General features: G+C 34.7%; 1 protein-coding gene across 2 annotated transcripts in view; it reads left to right on the forward strand.

Annotated features, from left to right (window-relative positions):
- LOC128647948 (prostaglandin reductase 1) overlaps nucleotides 1-20,950 on the forward strand; it is a 149,412-nt gene that overhangs the window by 100,262 nt on the left and 28,200 nt on the right. For both annotated transcript variants that reach the window (XM_053700627.1, XM_053700626.1), the window contains exons 7-8: nucleotides 532-684; nucleotides 2,368-2,473. In XM_053700627.1, the coding sequence (XP_053556602.1) occupies nucleotides 532-684; nucleotides 2,368-2,473 (259 nt within the window). The remainder of the gene's footprint in view (nucleotides 1-531; nucleotides 685-2,367; nucleotides 2,474-20,950) is intronic.

Here is a 20,950-nt window from a genome sequence, read left to right on the forward strand (position 1 = left end):
ATTTATAAGCATAGTATAGAGGTTACAACCTGCCTCCCTCTAGTCATGGCTGCCATAATGTTGAAATCTAGTTTTCACTGCATTCCTGTGCTGATATGTGTTTGCACATGTGCAGCAACCCTCCTTTAGATACCTGCAGTGTAACCTAGGTTCCATAAATGGTGGCACCCATAGTTAAAGGGAATGAAATGCCTATGGAGTTTTGGACCCTGTAGGTTTCCGTACCCAACAACGGAGAAGAGTGGACGATTCGGATTCCTAACTGAGCGGTTTAGAGTCGGAGTGGGTCGGCACCATTTCTAGAGAACCGGGAGGGATATGCAGTAGGAACCCTTTGAACAGAGCTAAATATTCTTTAATTTTCTTTAAGTTACTGTGTTTATGCATGACTTGTGATTAAAAATTACACTTAAATTGTGCACTTGTGTGATGTCATTATGGATTGATAACTTCTACAATAGACTTCTTTAAAATACTTGATACTGTTCTCAAATACATTTTACATTTTATGCAATTTAAATTCTTCTTTAGGGTTGCAAGGTTGTTGGTTCTGCTGGATCAGATGATAAACTTAAATATTTGAAGGAAATTGGTTTTGATGAAGTCTTCAACTATAAGACTGTGAACTTGGAGGAAGCTATGAGGAAAGCATCTCCAGATGGTTATGATTGCTTCTTTGACAATGTATGTCCGCCCAAGGGTAATTAAATGGGAAGTTTGCACCAAAAACATTTGTCATGCAGCTTGAGACATTATTACAACTATAGATGTTACAAAGTGAAAGAAAGCAGTATAATTTTTTTAAATATACAGGGCCAGATTACGAGTGGAGCAGTATTTTGCACTTGCATTTGTGTTTTAAAACCGTTAAAATTAAGTTTTGGTAACGAGGAGACTTTGAGTAGTCGCGAATGCTACATCGCTTTCCTCCATTTTAAAAATAAAATTATTTTTTTGCACAAATATATATTTATACATATATAATATATAAATATATAAATATACACTCACCGGCCACGTTATTAGGAACACCTGTTCAATTGCTTGGTAACACAAATTGCTAATCAGCCAATCACATGGAAGCAACTAGGGTTTACAGAGAATGGTCCGAAAAAGAGAAAATATATACATTTCTATATCTGTGTACATATGTATTTATGTGTTTATATGTGTATACAGTATATGTCTGTAAATACATGTATATACATATAAATACATCTGTACACACACACATATATATATATATATATATATATATATTTACATACATATACATATTTAGAAGTGTATATGTATGTATCTATACTGTATTTTTAAGCCCTTTGCCTGCCTTTTTTAATACCTGAGCCCTTATAACTTTTTGTGCAATATTTTTTATATCATTTTTATTAGATAGTGTTATTATGAGTATAACTGTACTTTTAAATGTAATTTGGATGTGTTTTGTGACACTTTTTTGACTTGCGTAACAGTTAACCAGAGCTCTGAGGTCGCAGTAATCAATATAGCATTAATCGCCATTGCGCTCACGTGTTTGTATTTACTTTCAACTTGTAATACAAGTGGAATTTAACTTGCATGCAAATGGTCACAAAAACCTAATATCGTTAGCCAAACGATAGTGCGACACTCGTAATCTAGAAAGTAGTGGTATTTTTTTTAACTATCAACAGAATTAAGAGATATCCTAAAATATTACTCTTACAATCAGAAGAAAATTAGTACTATTATTAGGCTTCTGTTGCTATTTTTGTCCCTATGTTACCAAAAAGCTAATATATATCATATTCTATAAGTAATATGTCATGTTTTTTCAGTAATTAGTATATATAGTAATTGTTGGATCTAAGGGGATTGCTTTTTATCCATATTGTTTACTGTAGATCCCCCCACATTTCAAAGGACCAAGTTGACCTGAATTTGTAAAGTAATATTATGGTCTATAACCAGACCTGCTTATATCATTTATTGAAGTATTTGGTATCAAATTTAGCAAATACTTGTAATGAGGGATGGTTTTACAAGCCAAAAATGAAGAGCTGCCTCAGAACTAAAGACACACATAACCTATTCATTTTTATAAACCTTCCCATCTTAATGGTTGGTTTGGTCATCTATCTCAAGGCAGTATGCAAACTTTAAACTGTTGTCTCTAATTGGACAGAAAAGCTATAATTTAAGTGTTATGAGTCTTTTTAATTAAAGAGTTCCTGAGCAATGATAGAAATCTGTAAATATGTGTCATACTCAAAACAAATTTGAAATAATTAGAACAAATAAAGAAAAAACGGTTTATCTTGCTTGAAAGATAGGAAAATAATATGAAACCCATTTGATAACCATGTTTATTATACTATATCTGTGCAGGTTGGTGGAGAATTTACAGATGTGGCTATATTGCAGATGAGAAAATATGGCCGAATTGCTATATGTGGCGCTATTGCCCTGTACAATGATATAGTGCCTAGAAAAGGTAATCTGTCTATCTATCCATCTATTCATATGTCTATACATCTATTCATCCATCTATCTGTATTTCTCAATTTCTCTCTAGCATAAAAATACAATATAGTCTTCTCATGAAAACAAATTTTTAGGATTCATTCATATTGGTTAAGCAGTTCCTTACCCACTTAGAGATGTGGATCTTTCCTGATGTCTTAAAGCACTGCCCTTCCCTCTAGAAAGTTACTTCAATGTTTTAACAGGACACGTGGTGTTCAGTTCTCTAACAAACAAATCACAGCTTAAGGCAAATGGTGTTAGAGAAATCCATCACAACCATCACCGACCTAGATATTTAAGCATTGTTTTGTGCCATGGAACATTTTTGCTTATATGTTAATGTGGGTGCAATATTTTAAGTACCATATTTAAATATATATATATATATATATATATATATATATATATATATATGTGTGTGTGTGTAATAGTAATCTTAACAAAGAGAGAGAAGGTTGTGTGGTTATACATAAAAAAACATCCAAAAATGTATCAATTCTAAATGTCGAATGCCACATCATGTTTGGGAGACAATAAACACGTAAGCCGGTAGTGCTGCGCAGTGCTTTTTAGGATACTTTGTTGGCAAATAAAACATAGCTTTTATTCCTTTTTTAAAAGTAGGTAATACTTTTTAAAAAATGAATATAAGCTATATTTCATTTGAGCAAATTTTCTCTTTTTTTCACTTTGTGTAAATATCCATAATATTTCTTAATGTGGTTCAAAAGAGACCATACTGGTATTTTCTGCCAGATCTTAAATATAATTCTAAGAACTTTTAGGTCATAGTTATCAAGTTATTACCTCTAATTCCCAAAATTTTGTACCAAGCTCCATTTAATTTTCATAGGACTGATGCCTTGGTTACAGAGTCCCTTATTCTAGAGAACAAGGGATATTATAATAAATTAATTTCTAAATAGTTATTTGTTTGTTTTTTTAGATACCTTATCCTTTAAGCAAATTGTTTTTTGTAGAATGATTAGATAGGTTTAAAGCTAAGATCAGTTTTTGGTTATAGAAATTGACAAAGAGATTTATTATAATTAATATGTATCATTTTTTTTTCTTGAAATGGGACTTTTTGAAGAATAAAAACTTGACCTTTTCTTTTCTTTCATGTAATTGGCAAGAGTCCATGAGCTAGTGACGTATGGGATATACAATCCTACCAGGAGGGTTGTTTTTTTATTTTACATTTTGCAAGATGTCTCAATCTGATCCTGCCTCAGAAGTATCTGTTGGAACGTTGCTGCCTGATGTCGGTTCTACTAAAGCTAAGTGCATTATATTTCCGAATGTCATTTGTATTGGTTATCATGATAAACTTTTACATGCAGATATTGTGTCCATCACTAAATAGTACATTGCCTGTTGTTGTTCCTTCAACTTTTAATGAACATGTTATACCTATGAAATTTAAAGAATGTGTTACTGATTCTATACAGAAGGCTTTGTCTGCTATTCTGCCTTCTAATTAATATAAAGGTCTTTTAAAACTTCTCATAAGGTTGATGAAATTTCAAATGACCGACAACATAATGAATTATCCTCCTCTAATGGGGATCTATCTGATTCAGAAGATCCTTCCCCAGATATTGACACTAACAAATCTACTTATTTATTGAAAATGAAGTATTTTTGTTCTTTGTTAAGAACTGTTAATTATTTTGGATATCGTGGAAACTAGTCCTCTTGATATAAGAACTAGTAAACTCTGTTTTTAAACCTCCTGTGGTTACTCCAGAGGTTTTTTCCTGTTCCTTATGCTATTTCTGATATGATTTCTAAGGAATGGAATAAGCCGTGTATTTCTTTTATACCTTCTTCAAGGTTAAAAATTGTATCCTTTTACCAGCAATTTCTATAGAGTTTCGGGAAAAGATCCTCAAAATTGATGGGGCTATTTCTACTCTTGCTGAACGTACCTCTATTCCTATGGAAGATAGTACTTAAGTTCCTTTAGATAGGAAACTTGAATCTTATCTAAGGAAAGCTTTTTTATATTCAGGCCTGCAATTTCTTTGGCTGATGTTGCAGCTGCATCAACATTTTTTGTTGGAGAATTAGCGCAACAAGAATTGGATTCTGATTTATCTAGCATTGTTCGCTTACTGCAACATACTAATCAGTTCTGATGCCATTTTTTTATATCATCAAGATTGATGTTAGATCTATGTCTTTAGCTATTTTTTGCTAGAAGAGTTTTGAGGCTTAAATTTTGGAATGCTGATATGACTTTTTAAGTCTAGATATCTCTTTCTTTCCAAGGTAATAAGAGACCTAAGGGTAGATATAAAGCTTCTAATCATTTTCGTTCTTTTTGTCAAATACGGAACAAAAACATAATCCTTTTCTATGGAATCTGTTTCCAATTGAAAACCTTCATTAAATGGAATAAATCCAACCCATTTAAGAAACCAAAAGCCAGCCCCTAAGTCTGCATGAAGGTCAGCTGGTAGGGGGCAGATTAAGGTTTTTCAAGGATGTTTGAATAAATTCTGTCCAAAATCAATGGTTTCAGAGTATTGTCTCTCAGGGGTATCGAATAGGATAGTAAGTCCTCCTGTGAGATTTTTTTTTCTCTCACGCATCCCAGCAAATCCAGTTAAAGCTCAGGCTTTCCTGAAGTATGTTTCAGACCTGAAGTTTCAGGGGTAGTCATGTCAGTTCTTTTTCAGGAACAAGGACTGGGGTTTTCAAATCTATTCATTGTCCCAAAGAAGGAAATTTAATTCAGACCAATTCTGGATCTGACCATTTTTGAATAGTTATGTAGAAGTACCAACTTTCAAATGGGGACTTTAAGGACTGTTCTGCCTATTGTTCCACAAGGACTTTTTAGGTCCACAATGGACTTGCAGGATGTATACCTTCATATTCTGATTCATTTAGATAATTTTCAGTTCCTGAGATTCTCTTTTCTAGACAAGCATTACCAATTTGTTGCTCTTCCATTTGGACTAGCAACTGCTCAAAGAATCTTTTTTTTTTAAAGGTTCTAGGTGCCCTGCTTTATGGAAACCAGAGAGCAGGGTATTGCGGTGTCTCCTTATTTGGACGATATCTTGGTACTAGCTCAGTCTTTACGTTCTGCGGAATCTCACACAAATCAATTAGTGTTGTTTCTTCGAAAACATGGTTGGAGGATCAATTTACCAAAACGTTTCTTGATTCCTCAGACAAGGGTCACCTTTTTTAGGTTTCCAGATAGATTCAGTGTCCATGACTCTGTCTCTAATAGACAAGAGATGTTTGAAAGTGGTTGCAGCCTGTTGGCACCTTCAGTCTCAGTCATTCCCTTCAGTGGTTATGTGCATGGAAAATTTAGCTCTCATGACTGCAGCATCGGACGCGATTCCCTTTGCTCGTTTTCAAATGAGGCCTCTCCAGCTTTGTTTGCTGAATCCATGGTGCAGGGATTATACAAAGATATCACAATTAATATCCTTAAATCCCAATGTTTGACACTCTCTGACGTGGTGGTTAAATCACCAGCATTTAGTTCAAGGGGCTTCTTGTTCGGCTAACCTGGACTATGATCATTACAGATGCAAGTTTTTTCAGGTTGGGGAGCTGTTTGGGGATCTCTGACAGCACAAGGAGTTTGGAAATCTCAAGAAGCAAGATTACCAATCAATATTTTAGAACTCCATGCAATTCTCAGAGCTCTTCAGTTTTGGCCTCTGTTGAAGAGAGAACCATTCATTTATTTTTAAACAAACAATATCACAAGCAGTGGCATTTGTCAATCAGCAGGGTGGGACTCACAGTCCACAAGCTATGAAAGAAGTATCTCGGATACTTGCTTGGGCTGTCTAATTTCTGTGGTGCATATCCCAGGTATTGAGGAGGTCAATGTTTGATCAAAAATATATATTTTTACTAATAATTTGCTAGCAATAAAGAGAATTTGTACAGAAAATTTAAGATACAATATAAGCATATAAGATAAATTATCTAGGTCAGAAAGTCTAACAAACAATCTATATATTGGTACAATGTTGCGATGAATGATTCTTAAGATACAGAATTATGTTGGCTAAAAAGTAGCACTATAAATAGCACTAAGACAAACTATAAAATAGATTTGAAAGCTTGAGCTTAAAAACAATATATATACACTTATTAAGTATCTCACTGCAGTGGATTTAGAACATGACTTAAAATACAGTCTATGACTGTAAAAGAGGTGTGGACCTTGATGTAAGGATGCCGTATTTGATAGCCAAATGGCTAGTTGGTTAGCAGAAAAAACGTTTTGTCAGAGAGACTGTTAAAAAGTACCTGTATGGCGGTTTGTGCCACTGATTCTGGCTGTATGTGGATCTCAATGAGGGCGATCTGTATTCGGAATATTCTTCCGGGTTACATGTGTTAGTGACTCACTGGTAGTGGAAATGAAAGGTAAAATCTGATAGGAGGATTCCGCTAAGCCTTTATGTGTATCCAGCAATTTTCAATTGAAAAGTATGGGCACGATTTCAAAGTGCTGTAATCCGTCAGAAATTAGACTCCAATGTGAAAAATCAATGAAGTGCTGGGTCCGATGGTGTATATACAGTCCCGGTGGTGCTTGATGTCAATTGTGGTTGCTATTAGTAATAGCTAGTGGACCAACCGGGTGTGAATAATGTTTTCAAACCTCAGTGAGGTGGTGCAATCCAGACAATCTGGTTAGTTGCTGAGTTCGTAAGTGATAATAGTTTCTCCAAATAAATGGGGGTTCCAAGAACCGTTGGTATGCTGTTTGAAAAGCTAAGTCACAGATATACTGGGCAAATCTAAGCATTTCGGCCTGGGGCCTTTATCAAGATGCCCATTATGTCTCGGAATGGTTCTTATATAGGGTTAGGGTATATCCCTATTGGTGGAGAGGATTTTGTAATAGCCAATAGTATCAATCTCCAATTGTTGTTAATTATGACACAATTGTTTGTGGTTTTAGACAAATGTAACAGAATATAAACAGAATTGCTGACATTCTTATGGGATTGTAATTCTAGGTGACTTTACTTTGTGCTTTATAGTTTAAAAATAATATTATAGCATAGAAAAATTGTATAGAAGATGATTCCTAAATGGTAATACTGTGGGTGAATTTTTCTTTAGAGTTTCTTGACGATTTCTACAGTATTATCTGGTGATCTACTTGTTGATGAGTGTGTGAATAAACATGTGCAGATGAAAATTGTTATTATATATATGATAATATGCAATTTCTTATATAAAACCTATCAATGATGACTTTTTAACCTTCTGGTATTACTAAGATTAATTTGCAAATTCCGTCTGAAGTCTATAATGATCTAGACTAGAGTAAAAGGAATAAAATAATCCTACTAAAAATTTATATGAAAATAGATATTGGCAACATGAAAATAGGAGAGAACACCCTAATAGAAGAGACTACTCTCACATAGATTTTGATAATAATAGAGATTATAATCACCCTAGAGATAATCATAATCAAAAATTGAGAGATCAAGACTACAACAACCATACAACTACCTACAACCATAGACATTTTAATCATCACTCATACAAACAACATCAGAGTACCGAATACCAGAGTAGAAATCATCATAGTACACACCAAAATTGGAGAGTACCAGTTAAAAATAGATTTCAACCCTTAGAAATAGAACAAGAAAAAATAAATACCCCAAACTCTCATCAGGCACACCAGAAAGTTTTTTTTAGAGAACTCCCCCTCAGGGGAGGGCGCATCAAGAAATACAACCCATCAAATAATGCCAAAAAGAAATTTAAGAAGCAAAAGAGGATTAGAGGTAGGAGGGGCAGAAGACAGCATAGACGAAACACCAAAAAGACAGAAATAAAACATAATGGAGTATTTAACATAAGCAAATACTCTTTAAACCATGCACAAGAATGAATATTAAATAGAGGTTTTTCCTTTGCTCCATCTTGCAAACTAAATAAGTTTGAAACTTTAATCAATATTAATCACTTTGTTCGCAAACTAACCTTAAAAAGATACTTCATTAAAAATCCAATTGAAAATAGAATTATATTATTATAGAATAAAAAGAGAACAAATCAATTTATAAACACACAGATTTAAAAGCAACATCCACCTTCTTTCCGACTCATGAAAAAAGTGAGCAGATCAGATTATTTGAAGAAATGGTAAAAAAAGATTTAGATAAGATAGATCAGTCCAAATACATCAATTTGAATATGAGACAAAAATAATTAAATATTTTGAAAGAACTAAAAAACAATAAAAATATCACAATAAAACCTGCAGATATAGGTGGTGGAATTGTCCTCATGGACACTAATTATTACCTTGAAGAATCAAATAAATTACTAAAATATAGAATCACATATAAAAAACTTTCAAATAACCCCATTAAGAGACAAACACAAGAATTAGGAGAACTACTAGAAGAAGCAAATAATATAGGTCTATTAACAAAAAGTGAATTTGAATTTTTAAACATTAAAATCCCATTACTCTTACATTTTACATTCTGCCTAAGATTAATACAAATCTCACTAGACCCCCTGGACGCCCAATCATATCAAGCATAGGATCATTAACTTCGAACCTTTCCCAATACGTTGATTTTATTCTACAGAATTATGTTGTACAACTTCCTTCTTATCTCAAAGATTCCACCCAACTACTCAATACTTTAAGAACTATATTATGGAAAGATAATTACCTTTTAGTGACATGTGATGTTAATTCGTTGTATACAAATATAGACCATCAGAAAGGCCTAGAAGCAACTAATTTGGATAAAAATTTAGAATTAAATTAAAAACAATTTTTTTTTTACTAAATTGTATCAAATTTATACTCTATAACAACTTGTTTCTTTTTAATGGAGATATGAATTATCAACTCAAAGTTACAGCGATGGGCACAAGGTTCGCCCCTAGTTATGCCAACCTCTTTATGGGATTCTTCAAGAAAAGCTTTATCGAAGAAGGCCAATGGGGGGCGAACCTTGTGCAATACTATCGCTATATAGATGATCTATTTATCATCTGGAAAGGTGATTCAGAACTATTAGAATTATTTATAGAGGATATGAACACCAATTCATTAGGTCTGAGTTTTACATATGAATTCAGTGCAAATATAATCCACTTTTTGGACCTAGAAATTGAGATCAAAGAAAGGGAAATTAAGACCAGAACTTTTTTTAAAAAAAAAAACAGATGCTAACAACTATATTCATAACGATAGCTGTCACTTAAACAAATGGAAGACAAATATTCCCAAAGGGCAATTTCTTAGAATCAGAAAAAATTGCTCAGATATTAATCAATTCTCAATACAATCTGAAATTCTAACACAGAGATTTAAAGAAAAACGATACAACCCCTATACCATAGCTAACGTTAAACAAGGAGTCCAAGAAATGGACAGAGATCTAATATTAAATCCTAAATCAAAATTATATCATAATTACAGAGCAGAAGATCCTTTTTTCATACCCTTCATAGCACAATATAGTTCACAACGTCATGAAATTAAAAAGATCCTCACTAAACACCGGCATTATATTAATAAAGACCAAATCCTAGGACAAAGAATTAAAAACCGTCCAGATATCATTTTTAAAAAGCAAAAAACCTAAGAAACATACTATCACCTAGTGAATTCAAAAATACAAATAATAGCAATTTTGTGGATATCAACCTCAAAAAAGAAAAAATAGAAGGCTTTTTTCCTTGCATTTCCTGCAAATCATGTAAACATAGTACAAAAATAAAAACTATAAAATCAAATAATAATGATCACTATATTAACATAAAAGAGATTATACGTTGCTCTGATAGAAATATAATCTATTGTATTCAATGTTTATGTGGCCATCAATATTTTGGCCAAACAAGCCGAATGTTGAAAGATAGAATAAGAGAACATCTTTATCACATTGAACACAAAGCGACTAATACAATTCTATATAAACACTTCACAGAGATTCACCAGGGCAACACAAGTCATATGAAATTCTGGGGAGTAAAAAAAGTCTATCTAAGCCCAAGAGGTGGAAATATAGAACACTACCTTCTAAGAAAAGAAGCAGAATACATTTATACCTTTACAACCTTACATCCATATGGGTTAAATATGGAGTTTGATCTCAACTTCCTAATTTAAGCTCCCAATCTAACTAAAATATTTTTATAGATTTAGAATCACTAATTTTAAAACATGCATTTCATAATTAGGCACCTTTAAGATTTTAAAAAAACTCTTTCTTGATAAAAACATACTTTTTTGAAAAAAATACATACTTTTTTACACACACTTCTTTCATATTAATTTTTTAGTAGGATTATTTTATTCCTTTTACTTTAGTATAGATCATTAGACTTCAGACGGAATTTGCAAATTAATCTTAGTAATACCAGAAGGTTAAAAAGTCATCATTGATAGGTTTTATATAAGAAATTGCATATTATCATATATATAATAACAATTTTCATCTGCACATGTTTATTAACACACTCATCAACAAGTAGATCACCAGATGATACTGTAGAAATCGTCAAGAAACTCTAAGAAAATTTCACCCACAGTATTACCATTTAGGAATCATCTTCTATACAATTTTTCTATACTATCATATTATTTTGTAACTATAAAGCACAAAGTAAAGTCACCTAGAATTACAATCCCATAAGAATGTCAGCAATTCTGTTTATATTCTGTTACATTTGTCTAAAACCGCAAACAATTGTGTCATAATTAACAACAATTGGAGATTAATACTATTGGCTATTACAAAATCCTCTCCACCAATAGGGATTTACCCTAACCCTATATAAGAACTGTTCAGAGACATAATGGGCATTTGATAAAGGCCCCAGGCCTAGATTTGCCCAGTATAGCTGTGACTTAGCTTTTCAAACAGCATACCAACGCTTCTTGGAACCCCCATTTATTTGGAAAAACTATTATCACTTACGAACTCAGCAACTAACCAGATCATCTGGATTGCACCACCTTACTGAGGTTTGAAAACATTATTCACGCCCGGTTGGTCCACTAGCTATTGCTAATAGCAACCAGGATTGACATCAAGCACCACCGGGACTGTATATACACCATCGTTCCCAGCACTTCATTGATTTTTCACATTGGATTCTAATTTCTGACGGATTACAGCACTTTGAAATCGTGCCCATACTTTTCAATTGAAAATTGCTGAATACACATAAAGGCTTAGCGGAGTCCTCCTATCAGATTTTACCTTTCATTTCCACTACCAGTGAGTCACTAACACATGTGACCCGGAAGAATATTCCGAATACAGATCGCCCTCATTGAGATCCGCATACAGCCAGAATCAGTGGCACAAACCTCCATACAGGTGCTTTTTAACATATATAGGTGCACTCACTCAAGCTTGTCTTTCACATATCCCAGGTATAGACATTGGGAGGCGGATTATCTCAGCCGTCAGACTTTACATCCGGGGGAGTGGTCCCTCCATCCAGATGTGTTTTCTCAGATTGTTCAGATATGGAGTCTCCTAGAGATAGATCTGATGGCCTCTCATCTAAACAGGAGACTTCCCAGATGCCTGTCCAGGTCCAGAGATTTTCAGGCGGAAGCAGTGGGTGCGCTGACACTTCCTTGGTGTTATCAACCTGCTTATATTTTCCCACCTCTAGTTCTTCTTCCAAGAGTGATCTCCAAAATCATCATAGAACACTCGTTTGTGTTGCTGGTGGCTCCAGCATGGCCTCACAGGTTTTAGTATGCGGGTCTTGTTTGGATGTCCAGCTGCCAACTTTGGCCACTTCCGTTAGGCCGGACCTACTGTCTCAAGGTCCGTTTTTCCATCAGGTTCTCAAATCATTAAATTTGAAGGTATGGAAATTGATCGCTTAGTGCTAAGTCATAGAGGTTTCTCTGACTCAGTGATTAATACTATGTTACAAGCTCGTAATTCTGTCTCTAGAAAGATTTATTATCGAGTTTGGAAGATTTACATTTCATGGTGTTCTTCTCATAAATTCTCTTGGCATTCTTTTTTAGAGTTGCAAGAATTTTACAGTTTCTTCAGGATGGTTTGGATAAGGTTTTGTCTGCAAGTTCCTTGAAGGGACAAATGTCTGCTCTTTCTGTTTTATTCACAGAAAGATTGCTAAACTTCCTGATATTCACTGTTTTGTACAGGCTTTAGTTCGTATTAAGCCTGTCATTAAATCAATCTCTCCTCCTTGGAGTCCTAATTTGGTTTTGAGGGCTTTACAGGCTCCTCCATTTTGAGCCTATGCATTCTTTGGTCATTTATCTACTTTCTTGGACAGTGTTGTTCCTTTTGGCCATCTATTCTGCTAGAAGAGTTTCTGAGCTATCTGCTCTTTGTTATGAATCTCCTTTTCTGATTTTTCATCAGGATAAGGCGTTATTGCGGATTTCATTTAAATTTTTTCCTAAGATTGTGAATTCTAACAACATTAGTAGAGAAATTGTTGTCCCTTCCTTGTGTCCTAATCCTAAGAATTCTTTGGAAAACTCCTTACATTCTTTGGATGTGGTGAGAGCTTTGAAATATTATATTGAAGCTACTAAAGATTTCAGGAAGACTTCTATTTGTTATATTTTCTGGTCCTAGGAAAGGTCAGAAGGCTTCTGCTATTTCCTTGGCTTCTTGGTTAAAGCTTTTGATTCTTCAAGCTTATTGGAGTCGGGTCAGGCCCCGTCTCAGAGAATTACAGCTCATTCTACTAGATCAGTCTCCACTTCGTGGGCTTTTAAGAATGAAGCTTCAGTTGATCAAATTTGCAAAGCGGCAAATTGGTCTTCTTTACATACATTTACTAAATTCTACCATTTTGATGTATTTGCGTATTCAGAAGCAGTTTTTGGTAGAAAAGTTATTCAGGCAGCTGTTTCAGTTTGATTCTTCTGCTGATGTTTTAAGTTTTTCTTGTCATTTAAAGAATAAACTTATATTTTGATTTGTGGATTATTTTTTCAGCGGAAAATGGCTGTTGTTTATTTTTATCCCTCCCTCTCTAGTGACTCTTACGTGGAGTTCCACATCTTGGGTATTGATATCCCATACGTCACTAGCTCATGGACTCTTGCCAATTACATGAAAGAAAACATAATTTATGTAAGAATTTACCTGATAAATTAATTTCTTTCATATTGGCAAGAGTCCATGAGGCCCACCCTTTTTTATGGTGGTTATGATTTTTTTGTATAAGCACAATTATTTCCAAATTCCTTTGTTGATGCTTTTTACTCTTTTCTTTATCACCCCACTACTTGGCTATTCATTAAACTGAATTGTAGGTGTGGTGAGGGGTGTATTTATAGACATTTGAGGTTTCAGAAACTTTGCCCCTCCTGGTAGGATTGTATATCCCATACGTCACTAGCTCATGGACTCTTGCCAATATGAAAGAAATTAATTTATCAGGTAAATTCTTACATAAATTATGTTTTTTTTTTTGGGTGTCAGAAAGAGTATATTGAAATCATGGTTATCGTCTAAATCTCCAAGTATGGGTCAGATTAAAATTTTTTTAACGGAACAGTTAAAGGGATACTAAACCCAAATTTTGTCTTTCATGATTCAGATAGAGCGTGCAATTTTAAGCAACTTTCTAATTTACTGCTGTTATCAATTTTTCTTTGTTCTCTTGCTATCTTAATTTAAAAATAAGGAATGTAAAGCTTAGGAGCCCATTTTATGTTCAGCACCCTGGATAGTGCTTTCTTATTGGTGACTACATTCAGCCAACCAATAAGCAAGTGTAACTCAGGTTCTGAACCAAAAATGGGCCTGCTTCTAAGCTTTACATTCCTGCTTTTTTTAAAATAAACATAGCAAGAGAACAAAGAACAATTGATAATAGGGTAAATAGATTGCATGCTCTATCTTAATCAATAAAGAACAATTTTGGATTTAGTATCTCTTTATTAAAAGAGGATTATGATATTTTATATGATGTTAATATGAGTATTATAAGATTCATTAATAGATGGAAAAATCTTTCTCAATTCTTGTGATGAAGGGATTAAAAAACAGATCTTAACCCAATTTATTAAGACTTGTATGAATGATGGAATTACTGACTCAGAAATTATAGATACAATTAAGAATTGATTGGCTATCTGATGATGGATTCAAAAGGGTATCTGGGTACTTTCTTTGTTTTTATTTATTTACTTGAAGGTAATGTAAAAGTTTATTATATTGATGAACATTATGATTACTTGAATTTCTTTTTATCTGAATGTCACATTCGAATACAAATATTACATTTATAAAACACAGTTGTAGACTAGAAATACTATTTCGAATTTAAATGCTACATTCGAATTCGATTGTAACATTCAAATTCGAATATTGCATTTATAAAACACAGTCGGCTAGATTACGAGTCTTGCGTTAGGCTTTAAAAGCAGCGTTGGCCGGTCCCAACACTGCTTTTTAACGCCCGCTGATATTACGAGTCTTGAAGTTACAGGTGTACCGCTCACTTTTTTGGCCAGACTCGGAAATAACGCAAATCCACTTACTTCATCCTATATTTTCAATGGGACTTGCATAGCGCCGGTATTACGAGTCTGACCAAAAGTGAGCGGTAAACCCTCTCCTGTCAAGCCTGGTACCGCATTTAAAAGTCAGTAGTTAAGAGTTTTACACTACAACACTGTAGCATAAAACTCTTAACTAAAGTGCTAAAAAAGTACACTAACACCCATAAACTACCTATTAACCCCTAAACCGAGCCCCCCCCCCACATCGCAAACACTAAAATAAATATGTTAACCCCTAATCTGCCGAACCGGACATCGCCACCACTATAATAAATATATTAACCCCTAAACCGCCGCACTCCCGCATCGCAAACATTAGTTAAATATTATTAACCCCTAATCTGCCATCCCTAACATCGCTGACACCTACCTACATTTATTAACTCCTAATCTGCCGCCCCCAACATCGCTGCCACTATATTAAATGTATTAACCCCTATACCTAAGTCTAACCCTAACCCTCCCAACTTAAATATAATTACAATAAATCTAAATAAAATTACTATAATTAACTAAATTATTCCTATTTAAAACGAAATACCTATAAAATAAACCCTAAACTAGCTACAATATAACTAATAGTTACATTGTATTTAGCTTAGGGTTTATTTTTATTTTACAGGCAACTTTGTATTTATTTTAACTAGGTAGAATAGTTATTAAATAGTTATTAACTATTCAATAACTACCTAGTCAAAATAAAGACAAATTTACCTGTAAAATAAAACATAACCTAAGTTACACTAACACCTAACACTATACTATAATTAAATAAATTAACTAAATTAAATACATTTAATTACAATTAAATAAAATTATCTAAAGTATGAAAAAAACCCCCACTAAATTACAGAAAATAATAAATTGCAAGATTTTTAAACTAATTACACCTACTCTAATCCCCCTAACAAAATAAAAAAAACCTACCCTAAACTAAATTACAAATAGCCCTTAAAAGGGCCTTTTGCAGGGCATTGCCCCAAAGTAATCAGCTCTTTTACCTGTAAAAAAATTACAAATCCCCCCAACATTAAAACCCACCACCCACACAACCAACCCTACTCTAAATCCCACCCAATCCCCCCTTAAAAAAACTAACACTAACCCCCTGAAGATCACCTTACCGGGAGACGTCTTCACCCAACTGGGCTGAAGTCCTCAACGAAGCCGGGAGAAGTCTTCATCCAACCGGGCAGAAGTGGTCCTCCAGACGGGCAGAAGTCTTCATCCAGACGGCATCTTCTATCTTCATCCATCAGGCGCGGAGTGGGTCCATCTTCAAGACATCAGACGCGGAGCATCCTCTTCTTTCCACGGCCGAAAACTGAATGAAGGTTCCTTTAAATGATGTAATCCAAGATGGCGTCCCTTCAATTCCGATTGGCTGATAGAATTCTATCAGCCAATCAGAATTAAGGTAGAAAAAATCCTATTGGCTGATGCAATCAGCCAATAGGATTGAGCTGGCTTTCTACTGGCTTTTCCAATCAGCCAATAGAATGCCAGTTCAATCCTATTGGCTGATTGCATCAGCCAATAGGATTTTTTCTACCTTAATTCCGATTGGCTGATAGAATTCTATCAGCCAATCGGAATTGAAGGGACATCATCTTGGATGACGTCATTTAAAGGAACCTTCATTCAGTCGTCGGCCGTGGAAAGAAGAGGATGCTCCGCGTTGGATGTCTTGAATATGGACCCGCTCTGCGCCGAATGGATGAAGACTTCTGCCCGTCTGGAGGACCACTTCTGCCCGGTTGGGTGAAGACGTCCCGGTAAGGTGATCTTCAAGGGGTTAGTGTTAGTTTTTTTAAAGGGGGGATTGGGTGGGTTTTAGAGTAGGGTTGGTTGTGTGGGTGGTGGTTTTTAATGTTGGGGGGGAATTGTAATTTTTTTTACAGGTAAAAGAGCTGATTACTTTGGTGCAATGCACCGCAAAAGGCCCTTTTAAGGGCTATTTGTAATTTAGTGTAGGGTAGGGTTTTTTTTATTTTGGGTGGCTTTTTTATTTTGTTAGGGGATTAGATTAGGTGTAATTAGTTTAAAAATCTTGTAATTTGTTTATTATTTTCTGTTATTAAGTGTTTTTTTTGTACTTTAGATACTTTTATTTAATTGTAATTAAATGTATTTAATTTAGGTAATTAATTTATAGTGTAGTGTTAGGTGTAATTGTAACTTAGGTTAGGTTTTATTTTACAGGTACTTTTGTATTTATTTTAGCTAGGTAGTTATTAAATAGTTAATAACTATTTAATAACTATTGTACCTAGTTAAAATAAATACAAAGTTGCCTGTAAAATAAAAATAAACCCTAAGATAGCTACAATGTAACTATTAGTTATATTGTAGCTAGTTTAGGGTTTATTTTATAGGTAAGTATTTAGTTTTAAATAGGAATAATTTAGTTAATTGTAGTAATTTTATTTAGATTTGTTTAAATTATATTTAAGTTAGGGGGGGTTAGGGTTAGGGTTAGACTTAGGTTTAGGGGTTAATAACTTTATTATAGTGGTGGCGACGTTGTGGGCGGCAGATTAGGGGTTAATAAATGTAGTTAGGTTGCGGTGACATTGGGGGCGGCAGATTAGGGGTTAATAAATATAATGTAGTGTTCGGCAATGTTGGGGGCAGCAGATTAGGGGTTCATAAGTATAATGTAGGTGGCCGCAGTGTCCAGAGCAGCAGATTAGGGGTTACTAATATAATGTAGGTGTCGGCGATGTCGGGGGCGGCAGATTAGGGGTTAATAAGTGTAAGATTAGGGGTGTTTAGACTCGGGGTTCATGTTAGGGTGTTAGGTGTAGACATAAAATGTATTTCCCCATAGGAATCAATGGGGCTGCGTTAGGAATTTTACGCTGTTTTTTTCAGGTGTTAGGTTTTTTTTCAGCCAGCTCTCCCCCATTGATTCCTATGGGGAAATCGTGCACAAGCACGTTTAGCCAGCTCACCGCTAACGTAAGCAGCGCTGGTATTGAGGTGAGATGTGGAGCTAAATTTTTCTCTTCGTTCACTTTTTTTGCGGTTAACGCTGGGTTTCTAAAAACCCATAATACCAGCGCTGTCTGTAAGTGAGCGGTGAGCATAAACTGCTCATTAGCACCGCACCCCTGTTAACGCAAAACTCGTAATCTAGGAGAGTATTAGACTAGAAATACTATTTCGAATTTGAATGTAGCATTCAAATTTGAATATTAAATTTATTAAACACAGTTGTAGACTAGAAATATTATTTCGAATTCGAATGTGACATTTGAATTCAAATATTACATTTAAAAAACACAGTATTAGACTAGAAATACTATTTCGAATTCGAATGTGACATTCAAATTTGAATGTAGCATTTGAATTCGAATGCAGCATTCGAATTCGAATATTACATTTATTAAACACAGTTGTAGAAGACTAGAAATACTATTTCGAATTTGAATGTGACATTCAAATTCGAATTTTACATTTCGAAATTGAATGAATACATAGCTAAACATTATATTATTCAAACGAATATTTTCGAATTTTATTGAAAAATTCAAAAAAGAAAATTCGAAAATAGAATGTTATATAAACATTCGATTTGAACGAACGAAAGTATCAAAATTATTTTTAAATTTCGAATTTTTTAGAAACATTCGCCCATCCCTAGTGAATACATGTCTTTAAATACATATATACATACATATGTACACATGCACACACACACACATATATATATATATATATATATATATATATATATATATATAGATATATATATATAGTAGTAAGCAATTTCCAGTTCAGCCCACCAGTAGCCAACTCGCCTGGGTGCAATGATATACCATGAAATAGAAAGCAAGAGAATGCACTCTCAGGACTTTTCCACAAAAAACCAATTTAATGGAACGTTTTCGGGGTTCACAACCCCTTCATCAGCATGCAAAACAAACAAAATTCAACTCATTTATAGTGTTACATATCAATTACATCATATCAACCTTAGTGTCTCTCCAAAGGAAAAGTGCGCCAATTTTTCGAGTTTGGAACGCATATTGCGTTCCACAATGCTATCCGAAACCGGAAGTTGTGTTACCTCACTTCCGGTTTACGGATTCAACAAACAAAGCGTAAAATTAATGATAAAGTTGTGCACTCTACAATTTCAAACGTATTAAAGTGACATACTAATTTAGGGGACTTCATATAGCAAAAGTGTGCCACATTATAATAAGTGCCTAAAAAATTTGTGATAGATATACATTGTCAAATGTTGCTACATCCGGTCGGCATGGAAACAGTAACTATGGCAATCATATACAATTCTGATTGCCAAAAGGTGCCATAACCTATGTTAAATTTACAATAGTATGCCAGCTGAATGAGACAACAATTTTCATAGTGTCAAAAGTAGCGTGCACTCAAGTTATATACAGTCATATTGTATATGTAAGAAGAATAATAATTAAAAAATTAAATAATTAAAAAATAAAAATTGAACCATATGACAGTACAATTGATTGGAATGGCAAGTTACAAATGTAATGTTGCAAATGTGAATGCTATGACTTACAATGTATCGCCAGTATATTACAGCAGAGTGGCGTTAGACATGTATAATGCTACACTGAATTCGCAAGCAAATGAATATCAAATTAGAGCAGTATACAGAAGAAGGAATATATATAATAATGTTATAGGGCTGTGCTATTAAGCTGCTGTTTCGTTGGGGCACAATTTTCATTTGAATTAAATTTTGGCCATTAGGGGGTTATGGCTTGCAACGGCCAAAATGTGAATATCTGTGCCAACAATCATATGAGGGGGGTAACCTTATTTTAGAATTCTAGCCTCAAGTATAATTGCAAAAAACAGGGATATGTGAGAAAAGGTAATAATGGTAAGGATCATGGACATATATAGCTCATATAGATACTATCCACCTCTGGAACTTATCCAAGTGGATGTGACTTTTTAGTGTCCGTTTTTAAGACTGGTGGTGCATGTTAAGGCAATGGGTAATGGCTCACGGCGGACCAGGCTTCCACAGAGAAGGTGGAGACAGATGTCCCCCCTAAACCATGCCGTTAGGCGCACAACACTTGCCTCTACAACTAGGGGAAAATGAAATCTGTGCCAAAACGGAGCCACAATGTCCACCTGGCATACCCCAAGTATGTGGCACCCCAGTTGTTGATCACATGATGCTCTTAAAGTCCGGCATGGTGTTCAGGCCACCTGGTTGTATTGTGCCTAATCTGAACATCCACTGGGCCTCTCGTCTCAGGAGTTGCTTGTTCCGGTCACCACCCCGATCCAATGGGGGTATGTGGTCGATTAGAATGTAGCGGATGGAAGATACTGAGTGTCCCTTGTTAGCGCAGTGTCGCGCTACTGGCTGTTCGGAATCGCCGTTTTTAAGTGCTGTCCTTATGGCGTGGCGATGATTGGCCATACGCTCACGGAGTGTGCCAGAGGTCTTCCCTATGTAAAAACAGGAACATGGACAAAACAATAAATATATAACGTGAGTGGTGGTACACGTTATGGAGTGCCGGATAGAGAATGTTCGATTGGTGTGTGGGTGATGGAAAACTTTGGTACCCACTAGGCCATTGCACGTTGTGCAGCCCAAACAGCGATAGGAGCCCTTTATATTCCTTTTCATCCCAGTTGAATAACACTGTTTGGGGTCCGTTTTCACCAGAAGGTCTTTGAGATTAGTTCCCCTCTTAAACCCAACCATAGGTCGTAGGTTATGGGTAAATGTGAGTTTTGGGTCTGAAGACATAATTGGCCAGTGTTGTCGGAGAATTTGGCCAATATTTTTTGTCACTGGAGTAAAAGTGGTGGACATAATGAGCTTGTCACTAGCGTCCCTTTTGGGTTTGGGTATAATTAATTCCGTCT

The sequence above is a fragment of the Bombina bombina genome, chromosome 2, assembly GCF_027579735.1.
Source record: "Bombina bombina isolate aBomBom1 chromosome 2, aBomBom1.pri, whole genome shotgun sequence".
Taxonomy (NCBI): domain Eukaryota; kingdom Metazoa; phylum Chordata; class Amphibia; order Anura; family Bombinatoridae; genus Bombina; species Bombina bombina.